This window comes from Arachis ipaensis, chromosome B4, assembly GCF_059453495.1.
Source record: "Arachis ipaensis isolate K30076 ecotype BB chromosome B4, ASM5945349v1, whole genome shotgun sequence".
NCBI classification, from domain to species: Eukaryota; Viridiplantae; Streptophyta; class Magnoliopsida; order Fabales; family Fabaceae; genus Arachis; species Arachis ipaensis.
In genome coordinates this window covers 7,088,660-7,101,890 of record NC_142439.1, presented here as the reverse complement: position 1 = coordinate 7,101,890, position 13,231 = coordinate 7,088,660, and the positions used below count along the sequence as shown (strand labels likewise).

The 13,231-nt window shown below is 30.7% G+C and overlaps 2 protein-coding genes and 1 non-coding gene across 3 annotated transcripts; 2 read left to right on the top strand and 1 right to left on the bottom strand.

The window, feature by feature from the left end:
- Positions 1-347: 347 nt before the first annotated feature.
- Positions 348-1,991, top strand: LOC107637543 (uncharacterized). Its single transcript, XM_016340950.3, has 2 exons — positions 348-992; positions 1,088-1,991. Exons 1-2 carry the CDS (start codon positions 488-490, stop codon positions 1,588-1,590), a joined length of 1,008 nt encoding a protein of 335 aa, XP_016196436.2. The 5' UTR covers positions 348-487; the 3' UTR covers positions 1,591-1,991.
- Positions 1,992-8,727: 6,736 nt separating this feature from the next.
- On the top strand, positions 8,728-10,059 carry LOC110270873 (uncharacterized). The gene is made up of 2 exons (XM_021120601.2): positions 8,728-9,158; positions 9,448-10,059. Exons 1-2 carry the CDS (start codon positions 8,759-8,761, stop codon positions 9,966-9,968), a joined length of 921 nt encoding a protein of 306 aa, XP_020976260.1. The 5' UTR covers positions 8,728-8,758; the 3' UTR covers positions 9,969-10,059.
- An 803-nt stretch (positions 10,060-10,862) lies between these two features.
- LOC148566570 (small nucleolar RNA snoR109) lies at positions 10,863-10,963 on the bottom strand. The gene has a single exon (XR_015882748.1). It is a non-coding gene; the product is annotated as a small nucleolar RNA snoR109 (small nucleolar RNA).
- Between the last annotated feature and the right edge of the window lie 2,268 nt (positions 10,964-13,231).

Sequence of the window (13,231 nt, the reverse complement as noted above, 5' to 3'; positions counted from 1 at the left end):
ATGAATGATAGTATAAACATTTTTATATTATTAAAACAAAATTCGTCCAAGATCTCTAGGCACTAAAGACTACAAATATTAATTTTTGAATATTTTGTGAGGTATATTTTTTAGACCGATTGAAGCCACCACGGATTGGTGACTCTTTTTTTACTCTCTATTTTGTCACTGTAAATAGTTGTACTTGGAGACCAAAATAACTATCAATTTTTTTTTCTCACTTCTAAATAAAGAGTGTACACAAAATAAAGAAATGTGTTAAAGAACATGGCTATAAGAAGTTAGAGAGAGCGAACCTAGACGGTTTTGCAAGCAAGGTTCATGAAAAACCGAAGGAGGTTTCATAATTTGGGCTACATTCATTATCATATGAATATGATGGTGCAAAGTGCAAATTACTAACCAAAATTAAAACTCAGAAAATCGTCCACCGTTGTTAAAGTGCCAGCAGTCAATCATACTCTACCTGCATCATGCTTGGGCAGTTATGTATAAATTAATGCCCATCCGCTTCCCTCTTCCATCATTCTCAAACCACGTCCACGTGATGATGGCCACGGCGCCGCCAAGGATTCCTGTGAGGTTTCACAGAGTGGCTGCGGCCTTTGATGCTGAAGTGGCACGGGTGAGGCTCTGCGAGAGCAGCGGCAGCGAGCATTCCCCGCCGGAGACTTCCAAAGATCTGTTCGATCTGGTGAACTCCTTCATGGAGAGCAGCGACAAGGCACGTGAAATAACGGAAGAAGAGGAACAGAGTGTTCATCGCGAGGAAGGAGTGGTTGAAGAAAGAACAGAGTGCTTTGATTCCGAGAAGAGGCAAATACTGCAAGATCTATTTGCCTGTGGCGGTGGCGATGATATCGACGATGAAAGGGACTTGATTAGAAGAGAGGTTGAAGCTGCGGTTGCTTGTGGAGTTGTTGCGGAAACTAATTTTCCTGAATTCAAACGTAAATTGATGTCTCACTTGAGAGAGAAAGGTTTTGATGCTGGTGAGTACAAGTTACTAATCGCTTTGATTATTCAAAAATCAATCACTTGTTTTGAGAGTATTAGTTATTTAATTTGAATCTGCACTGAACTGCAGGGCTTTGCAAATCGAAGTGGGAGAAAAATGGAAGATTAATAGCTGGTGGCTATGAGTACATTGATGTGAATTCCTTAGGAAAGCGATACATTGTTGAAGTCTCCCTGGCTTCAGAGTTCGAAATAGCGCGCCCTACGATTCAATATTCTTCATTGCTACAAGTTTTCCCACTCATATTTGTTGGCAGAGTGGAAGAACTGAAGCAAGTTGTGAAGCTTATGTGCAGTGCCATAAAGGGATCCATGAAAACAAGGGACCTGCATGTTGCTCCATGGAGGAGAAACGTGTACATGGAAGCCAAGTGGTTTAGCTCTTACAAGAGAACAACTAATGCAGTTTCAACCAGAAATGCATCATCATCATCATCATCATCAGATTCTTTGTTTCTTGAAAGGTTCATTGGATTTGAACCTCGGCCTATTATAAAAGCGCACAATTGCAGGGATTATCATGCCGATAAAACTAGGTTGAGGATCGGCCATTTGACATCCACATTCGAATAGCTCCATCCCTATCTCCATAAAAGTACTTTCTTTTAATTTATTAGAGTTAGTTGATGAGTGATCGATTTTGTGAAATATATTAGTCCAATACGCTTGAGAAAGAATTTCTCAAATGCAGTGTGTCTTATGGCTCATTTTATCCTAGTAGGTATGTATGTATATATTTTGTAAAGGAATTAGGGGTTCATTATTCTTAGCATTGTTTTTATTTGTTGGAGAAATAAATATTGTGAAAAGAATTGAATAATGGTTGTTGGCAAGGAGCATCCCTATTAAAGCTAAGTATAGCGATCTACTATTATAGCATGAAGTTGAGCTGCAATTTCTTGCAATAGTTTGCCCCAAACAAGATACCATGTATATTCTTATCTGTATTACTAGGTCCACCATTTATCCTCGTTGGATAGAAAGAAAAACAAGTCTCTTTTTTCTTTTTCCATTGGACTTAAAGGATATCATTTCTCAATCGAATCAAATGTAAATTTGAATAAAGTATCATAGGACTATAATTATGTATATCCCACTAAAGGAATATCCTTTTTTTCGAGTATAGCGTGTGTACCAATTCTTTTGCATTATGTACACAAAAAATATAAGTTATTACATATATATAGAAATATAGAAATATGTATTTGATATTGCATAAAATCGTTTTACTATATTATTGTAAATAATTTTTAGGTAAAATTTAGAGGTGCAATTACAATATAAGCCAACTAAGTCAATCTTCTTTTACTTTTTATTTTAAATTTAAAAAATTAGGATAATAAAATTTAGTCGCGTAAAGTCGACTTCACCTGGGTTTTCACCTTAAACTAATACCCATATACCAATCTTAATTATTAAAATCACATATTGCCTTGTGTAAAAGTTGACATGCAACACATGCAGCCTTAGCACCATGTGGCACTTTGGCTGTCACTTTACATGATTCAGAAGTAAATTTTAAGGCTTGGCATATTATTTTGTTGTTGCCACTAGAAGAGTCACCATTGTTTTTCTTTGAAGATGATGATTTATTATTATCATTGTTATTTTTTGAACTTTTAGAACTCATTATTATAACTAGTACCAAGAAAACAAGTAGAAGATAGGAGTAGATCAGATGGTGAAATTTTTTCTTAAAGTTACTAAAGTCTATTTATAATGTCCAATAGCTTAATTAACAAGGTAAATTGTTAATATAATAATAACCGTTCACGTAATGAACTAAAATTCAATATAAAGAGTTATTATTTATTTTTATTTTTAATAAAATTAAGAGAGTACGCGAGAGTACGTAAGAAAAATTTGTATATTTCTATTCAATTGAAAACAGGAAAGAATAATTAAATATATATACACCAATACAAAACAAATTAACAGAATTTTAAACTACACAAATAAACTAACAAAATTTTAAATTTTAAATTGTGTGGTTGATTCAAATAGTATTTTACCAATTTTGTCACATGCTTTAGAAGCAAATTTTAAAGCTTGACATATTGATTTGTTGTTGCCACTAAAGGAGTCACCCTTGTTTTTCTTTGAAGATGATGATTTATTATGATCATTGTTTTTTTTTTGAATTTTTAAAACTCATTATTACAACTAGTACGAAGAAAAGAAGTAGAAGATAGGAGTAGATTGTGCAAATTTTTTCTTAAATTACTAAACTCTATTTATAATGCTCAATAGCTTAATTAATAAGGTATTTTTTTCCGTTGTAATTGTTAATATGATATAACCGTGCACGTGTATACAATGTCACTGTCATATGTACAAATGTAGTGCAATCACACACGTGATAAATTAAAATTCAATATAAAGAGTTATTATTTATTTTTATTTTTAATAAAATTGAGAGAGTACACCAAAAAAATAAGTAGATAAAATTTGTATATTTTTATTCAATTAAAAATAAAAAAGAATAATTAACTATTAACTATATATATACACAAATACAAAATAAATTAATAGAATTTTAAATTTTAAATTCTGCAAACAAATTAATAGAATTTTAAATTTAAAAATTTTCATAAACTTTTAAATGTTGTTGATTTAATAATTTTTAACAAGCACGCCAAATTAAAGGCATGCATGTCCGTGAGACTTGAATGTATTAGAGAGAAAGAAAGGATGTTTAGAAGGAAAGATGAGTAGTAATAGTAAAGATGAAATTATATATTCATATATTAACTTTGTACATGATAATTAATGCTTATATGAATCTAATTAAAGAAACTAAACTAAACTAAAGATGGAATTTATTCATCTGATCTATATATTAACTATGTACATGACAATGCTTATATAGCTTAAAGAAATCAAAATGCATGAAATTCTATTAACTATGTACAAACTATAAACTAATTAAACTAATAGCCATATACCAATCTTAATTATTACAATCACATATTGCCTTGTGTAAAGGTTGACATGCAACACATGCAGCCTTGGCACCATGGGACACTTTGCCTGTCACTTTATATGCTTTACAAGCAAATTTCACGGCTTGGCATATTATTTTATTATTGCTACCAGAAGAGTCCTATTTATTTTTCTTTGAAGATGATGATTTATTATCATCATTGTTATTTTTTGAACTTTTAGAACTCGTTATTATAACTAATATAAAAAAAAAAAAAGAAGTAGATGATAGGAGTAGATCAGATGGCGCAAAATTTTTTTTAAGCTACTAAAATCTATTTATAATGTCTAACCTTAGTTAACGAGGTAAATTGTTAATATAATAATAACTGTTCAAGAATATAAAATGTCACTGTGACATTCACAAATATAATTATTCATGATACATGATGAATTAAAATTCAATACAAAAAGTTATTATTCATTTTTATTTTTAATAAAATTAAGAAAGTACGTGAGAGTACATGAAAAAAATTTGTATATTTATATTCAATTAAAAATAGAAAAGAATAACTAACTGTATATATACTGCAATACAAAATAAATTAACAAATTAATATAATTTTAAATTTTAAACTACGTAGATAAATTATTAAAATTTTAAATTTTATATTTTATGGTTGATTCAAACAGTACTTTACCCGTTTTATCACATGCTTTAGAAGTAAATTTTAAGACTTTGGTATATTGTTTTGTTGCTGCCACTGGAGGAATCACCGTTGTTTTTCTTTGAAGATGATGATTTATTACGATCATTATTGTTTATTGAACTTTTAAAACTCATTATTATAACTAGCATGAAGAAAAGAAGTAGAAGATAGGAGTAGATCAGATTGTGAGTTTTTTCTTAAGCTACTAAAGTCTATTTATAATGTCCAATTTTTTTTACTGTTCTAATTGCTGTTAATACGATAATAACCTGCACGTATATACAATGTCACTGTCATCTGCACAAATGTAGTTGAATGACACGTGATAAATTAAAATTCAATACAAATAGTTATTATTTATTTTTATTTTTAATTAATTAATTTATTTTTATTTTTAATAAAATTAAGTGAGTACGTAAAAAATAAAATTTTAAATTTTAAATATTTTCATAAACTTTTAAAAGTAATTGATTCAATAATTTTAATAATAATTATTATTATTATTATTAGTCAATGAGATATAGTTTAAATGGTATAGCCTCTCCATATTCATTTAAGAGGTTGCGAGTTTGAGTCTTCTTATTTTTGATAAAAAATAAATAAATAATAATTATTATTATTTTATTCAAATAAAAAAATTATTATAGATTAATTAAAAATACAATTACCCTTTCTTAGTAAGATCTTTGTATAATATTCGAATAATATTAATTTTCCTAATTTTTGGTATAGTTGTTAGATATAGTTTATTTTTTTAAGTTGTTGTAAATAATATTTTTGTAAAAATAAACTAAATATAAAGATTGTCAAACTAAAAATATCAAAATTTACATCGCTCAATATTGACTACCAACTAAGAAACATAACTTCATTCTCTCATCAGTCATCACTAAATAGAATAAGCTAATAACGTGGACATAGATATGTATGTTGTCTAGTCTCTTATTTTTTCTACTTCTACTATTTCTGTAGTTTGAAGTAGGTCATTAATTAACTAACTAATTAATTAATATAATTAAAATGCATAAATGATGATTGATAGAATAAATTTTTTTTAGATCCATTAATCTGAAAATAATTAGATTACTTAATATAATATATTTTTATTTTTAATATTATTTCTACTATTTAAAATAGGTTTTATGAAAGCAGTCTCCTTTGATTTTTCTACTGGCTAACTTCTCTTATTTCTTCGGTATGGGCTTTCTTCAACACATGTACTCTTAGCACGATATGGTACTTTGCATGTTTTGTCATATGCTTTAAAAGCAAATTTTAAGGCTTGTGTATTATTTTATTGTTGTCACTAGAAGAGTCACCATTGTTTTTTCTAAGATGATGATTTATTACCATTATTATTGTTTTTTGAACTTTTAAAACTCATTAGTATAACTAGTATGAAGAAAAGAAGTTGAAGACAATTAGATAGGAGTAAATAAGATGGTGCAAATTTTTTCTTAAGCTACTAAAGTTTATTTTTTACTTATGGTAAATTTTTTTCTTACGGTTGTAATTGTTAATACCATTCTTTTTTAATAAAATTGAGAGTGTCCGAGAGAGCACGTGCTTGTATATTTCTATTCAATTGAAAATAAAAAAGAATAACTATATATATATATATATATATATATATACAAAATAAATTGACAAAGTTTTGAATTTTAAACTATGCAAACAAACTAACAAAATTTTAAAATTTAAACTTTTTTCACAAACTTCTAAAAGTGGTAGATTCAAATAGTACTTTTTTTTGTGTGACTTAGATTCAAATAGTACTTTATGTCTTTATTATTATATTCAAATAGTCACCAAAGAAAAATATTCAAATAAAAAAATTATTATAAATTAATTAAAAATACAATTACCCTTTCTTATTAGTATCTTTGCATAATATTCAAATAATATCAATTTTCCTAATTTTTGGTATAATTATTAAGTATAGTTTATTCTTTTCTTTTTTTAGATGTTATAAATAATATTTTCGTAGAAATAAACTAAATATAAAAATGGTCAAATTAAAAAAATCAAAATTTGCAGTTTCAATGTTACTACTTACTACTAATTAAAAAACATAGCTTCATCTTCTCATCAGTCACTAAATGAAATCAGATAAATAAAAAAAAATGTTAGTTGTTATTTAACTTTTAGTCTTTAGTTAATTTTTTTAAAGATTTATTATTATTTAATAAAAAATAATTATTATCCTCTAACTTTTTGTCTTTAGTCAATTTTTTTAAAAATTTATTATTATTTAATTAATTTAAATATCCACTTTTATATATGAGTTATTTAAAAACTCATGAAGTTATTTATTTTTTATTTTCTCTCTCTTCTGAAAACTGATCTATTACAGATTTAATTATTAGGATAGCTAATTATTTAATTAAAAAAGATTAAAATGATATGTTTAAGTATACACAAATACCATTACCAGTGATTAATTTGTGCATATATAATATTTTTTTATTTTATAACTAATGGTATAACTAAATTTTATCAATCAAAATAAAACTTTATTTCACTATACTAAGTATAATGTTTTTTCATGGATTTGATTTAATAGTGAAAATTTAAACTTATCAAAGTCAATTTTCCTTCTTTTTTTTTTTTTTTTAAGTGAGAAGATTTGTTTCCATTCAATTGAAGACGTAAAAATAACTTAATGACTCAGCATTCCCATCAATTTTATTCACAGTTTGATCTGATAATTATGGTTAAAATAATCTATTAGTTATTACTTATGTAACAAATTGTCAAAGAGAGTTATAAGTGGTAAAAAATTGAAAAATATTTCAAGAAGAAGTGTATTCGAGTTTTTTTTTGTCGTTTAAATGCTTTTAGTGGATCCACTTTGTTGATATGATTAATGTCAAATTTATTAAAAATTTTATTACCAAAAAGCAAACAGCTTATTGTCATGTTGAGGTAAACAGCTTAGGTGAATAAATAAAATAAAATTTAAATAATTTAATTTTTTATTTTAAAAAATAAATTAGACAATTTAGACATCCCAACAAAAACACCACAAAATTTATCAACAGCTTATTACTATGCAGAGTTAATTTTGCATACAGGTAAAATAAAAAATTTGAAATGATTAACAATTGGATATTATTTCATATTTCACAATTTTAAAAACACTACTATTTTAACATTAGAAGTTAATATTAATATTCTTCTTAATACAATGAAATAATTAATTCAAATATTTTTACTAGGTAGACAATGACTTTTTTAAATAATGTGAATAATGAAATCTAGAATTTATTCAATAAAGTAAAAAAACACTCTATCCTAAATTACTTCCTAAATATTAATATCTAGTGAACTAAACATCTGGCCATTATTAACGGTATATGAGTAAATCAAATAAAAAAAATAACCATCCAATTAAAAATAATCAATATAATCGTATGCATACCTATTAAATTGAATATGCGACATATTCATTATTCACACTATTTTTCCTATACTTTTCTTAACTCAAAATGTTAAAAAGACGTAATAGGAATGAATTCTTTTGTACAATAGCCAGCGGGCCAACAAAAAGAAAATATAAAAAATTACATGTCTACCTGTCAAATTATTAGATAATAATTTAGTTAAATTTATTTAATTATTTAATTATTCTTGATTATTAATTTTACAAAATAACTATACGTAAATTAAAAAAAAGGGGGCAAGCAAGAAAGAAACTCGTGCAAATTTTCCCTTTTATCATATGATATCACAAGTATGTACAACAGTTTTGAGTTTCAACTTATGATTATCATAGTATTCTCTTACTATTAATCAAGTATTACTAGTAGTCTAACTATTAATCTAGACATTTTTGACGCAATGAATCCGGACTCATTTGGTGGCCAGGTTCATCAAAATTAAAAACAAATTGTCACAATTCGGCCTACGTTCATGCTGCAACTTGTTCCACCAGTCAACAATGGCGTTAGGTATAAATAATACGACGCCATTCCCCTTTTCCATCCAAATCTTTTCCTTTCCTTTATCCTTTCAAGCAGTAACTTTTACACACCATTTCGCCATTCCAAAATCAATTTTATATGCACCACAATTAAGATTTAGTGTTCATTGTTTTCTCTAGGTTGGATATGGCTAGGATTCCGATTCCGGCGAGGTTTGAGAGAGTGGCTGCGGCCTTTGACGCTGACGTGGCGGCGCGCATGGAGCTCTGCGAGAGCAGCGGGAGTGAGCACTCTCAGGTGAGTCCCATTGATTTGTCTGATATGGTGAAGTCCTTCTTGGAGAGGAATGGTGAAGAGAAGGATCATGGCGAAATGGGTGATGAAGAAGAGAAGGTTCAAACATCATCGCAGCTCTCCTATTGTGAAAAAAGGGATATGTTGCAAGCTCTTCTTGCTTGTGGCGATTATGAAAGGGACATGATTAGAAGAGAGGCTGAGATTGCTTGTGCAGTTGTTGGGGTCACTTCTTCCACGGATTTCAAACGCAAATTGATGTCTTGCTTGAGGAAAAATGGTTTGGATGCTGGTCAGTACTTCCTTATGTGAATTATTTTAGGAATTCATCACTGCTTATTAAAACTTACACATAATTGTGAAGTTAATAGTTAAAAGGTTAGATAATAATTAATAATTTAATTAAACATGTCAATCTTAACTATCAACGACGATGAGTACTTTTTTGGTGTGAATTAATCTTTATTTTCCAAATAGCATTTACTAATTTATGGTTATTGAAAGTTGAAACAATAGTTGCACTATGTTATGGGACTAGTTTTGAATTTTTGATGAACCTTTTTCTACAATCATTGCAACAGGGCTTTGCAAATCCCGGTGGGAGAAAACTGGAAGATTAAAGTCTGGTGACTATGAGTATATTGATGTCAATTTCTCAGGAGAGCGATACATAGTTGAAGTCTTCCTTGCATCTGAGTTCGAAATCGCTCGCCCAACCATTCAATATTCATCCTTGCTACAAGTTTTCCCACGTATATTTGTTGGCAAAGTGGAAGAACTGAAGCAAGTTGTGAAGCTTATGTGCAGTGCCATAAAGGGATCCATGAAAACAAGGGACCTGCATATTCCTCCATGGAGAAGAAATGTGTACATGCAAGCCAAGTGGTTCAGCTCTTACAAGAGAACAACAAATGCTGTTTCAACTAGAAATGCATCATCAAATTTGTCTTCAGAGTCTCTTGTAACTCCTTTAAGACCCATTAGATTTGAAGCAAGGCCCGTGAAAGCACAAAATTGTAAGGTAGATTATTATGTCAATAAAACTGGATTCAGAATCAGCCATTTGACAGCTGCACTTAATTCCGATGCCCTTGGGATGTAATCATAAATAAATCAGCTTCTATGAATTTTTTTAATGTACTTATTTTAGGTAACCAGAGTTGATATCCATTGTTTTTTTTTAAAAAAAAAATACTTTAGGCCAGGGCATAAAAAGTCCATAACAAACTTCTTATGCATTGATCTTACATATTTTTGCCAACTAACAAGGAATACGATAGCATTTAGTTTCCTTTAGATAATTTTTATTCTGAAATTCAATATCATTATATAGTATAGAACTGGATTCTTAGGAAAGGGAGAGGATCTGTATTATGTAGTGTCAAAAATCCATTTAGCATATTTTATGAATTAAGTGGTCCATAAAAGTGAAAGGGAGAGGATCTGTATTATGTAGTGTCAAAAATCCAGTTAGCATAGTTGATGAATTAAGTGGTCCATAAAAGTGAATTTTTTTTTAAGGTAACAACTAACAAACGAATCATGAAAATAAATACAATCTTTCTTCATCTCCACTTTAGAGAAATTAAAGTTTTCAAAAGAAACAGAGTCTCCAACTATACAAGTGTAACTGCAATAAATTTGAACTCCATACATAAAATAAAATAATAAAAATTCAAATATAACAGGTAAACTTTTTAAACAATGCAACTTTCTTGAGACTCGAGATGCTTTCAATATTTCAATATCCTGGGAACAGAAATGAAAGAACACAGAAGCATATGTAGGCACCATTAGACGCAACCAGCTGGAAAATTCGAAGCAGATTGCCTGGAAAGTGACCCTTTCGAGAAAACAAAAGTGTGTTCAATGTAAGAGAAGGGTCTTCAAGAAAATAAAGCCAAAATCCAAAGCTATCTCCTTCTTCTCCCCTTCTCATTTATCACAAATCAAAAAGGGGTTTAAAAAACCTAGAATTTCAAATGCAACACAAACAGAATGTGGGAAGCTCGGTAAGCAGATGTGTCGACGGAGACCCAAATATTAGATCTAACAACAACCAGCCAGTTAGCTTCCCTAACCGAATTTCTTGATTAAGGGTATTGAAACCTTTTACCCTTCCCTTGGTACATGTAGCCTTCAAAACGAAATTGAAATTTGATTAACTCAACAATCATAATGTTAGAAATGAGAAGTTAGAATAGATTTTGGATGCGAGCAATAGCAAAAACATGCATACGTAACATTGAGAAACTCTAACGCTAAAGTATTTGGGAATAATGAGGGAAGTAAAAGACAAATAGGTCCTGGTCTTTTTATTTGCGGACATTTTAGTCCCCAAAGATTGAAAAATATATTTATGTTCCTGACCCTTTCAAAACGCAGATAAATTTACACTTCCGTTGAAGTGACTCCGTTGAATTCAACAGAAAACGCTGACGTGGCTCCCGTAACGCTGACCTGGCCGTTACGGGAGCACACTGGCATGTAACTTCTTAAAACATGACATATTAGTCTTCTCACACCAAAATGTGTAACTTTTTAAAATAGGACATATTAGTCCTCTCACCCAAAATGACGTCGTTTCACCCAGAATCCCAATCTTTCACATTTATGAGCTCTAATCAGCCACCTCTTGCCCCGTAACTCTCTCTTCCACCACCACCTACGCTGCCCCTCCTTTCCTTGCCCCATCCCCTTCCCTCTCCACTCCCTCGCTTACCCTAACACACTCTATTCCCCTCCCCATGCACACCCTCCATAACCACCGTATCCTACTGTTCTGTTCTAGTCTCATTCTCGTGCTCCCAGAGGAAGACCGCTGCCGTCAGAAGTGGTGGCTTGGCCACAATCGATGAAGCACGACAGAACCAACCTCTGCAAGGATCGTCGTTGGAACGCACTGCCTCCACATGACCGTTCGGTGCTCCTCGCGTCGCGACAGCGCTGCCGCGAAGCACACCCGTGGAATCACTCGCGACGTCGTCCTCGCCGCTCAGGATCCACCCACCTCTATCATGCACGGTGTCCTCTCCTTCCTCCTTTGCGACGGCGCCAACCTCGGCACCACTGCCTCGATGTAGAACTGCAACTTCGCTAGCCCCGCTTGCTGTCGGTGGGAGATTCAACCTCTTCGCTACTGCTCCGACACCCTGGATGGCAACTTCCTCCTCGACTAGAGCCATTTCCTTCATATGCAATTTCTAATAAGTTGCTAATTCTATTTGAGAGTGTAACAATTTTTTCAGAATTATGAGGAGTTCTTACATGTTCTTCATAAATTGCATAATCTGGACTGGTTGAATTGTGAATTGAGCCTGTGAAATTGAATTTATGCTTTGTTGTTAGAGAATATGTCGCTGAATTGCTTGTTGAATCTGAATTTGCTTAGACTCATGTCTCTCTTTTTTCTTGAAATTTTGCTGATGTTGCTGCGATTTGTTATTATGTTGATTCTTTGTTAGTGTATTTTGGATGCATTGCTGATGATTCTGGAATCGCTGGAAGTGCTGAATTTGCTGCTTTTGTATTTGGTAAAGTATTGTTGATTGCTTAAAAATCTAAATATGATTTGGCTTGAATCTAGAATATTGGTTGAAAATGCAAAAGGGATTAAAGTGTGTTTGGAGGGGTGGGGGAGAAACGACGTCATTTTGGTGGTGGGGACTAATACATCCTTTTTTCAAAAGATACCGTCCACGTGTCATCCCGTAACGGCCAGATCAGCGCCACGGAAACCACGTCAGCGTTTTTCGTCGGGTCCAACTGGGAGACTTCAACGGAAGAGTAAATTTGTCCGCGTTTTGGAAGGGTCAGAGACATGAATATATTTTTCAATCCTTGGGGACGAAAATATCTGCGAAAAAAAAGGTCAGGAACCTATTTGTCCTTTACTCTAATGAGGGTGACTACATTACCTATTTATACAGCTGTGCGCAAAGGAAATATCTCCACTAGGGGTGTTCGCGGTGCGGTTTGGTTCCGTTTTAAGAAAAAATGTCATCCAATCCGAACGCTTAATTTATGTGCGGTGTGGTTTGGATCGGATGAAATTTTTTTGGAAATCCGATCTGATCCGATCCGATTACAAGCGGTTTGGATCGGTTTGGATTTGCGGTGTTTTAAATAAAAAAATTAAATACATATAACAAGTCTTAACAATATCTTAAAAAGTTAACGATAACATAATAATAGAAATAAAATTATAGGTTAGTTAAAATAAATAAATAAATAACATTTTGAACATAAAATATTTATTAAATAATAATAATAATACATGAATAATAGAAAAATGTATAACAAATTGAACATGTTATAAGTATAATTGTAAATATAATAATAAAATAATAATATTATAGCACATTG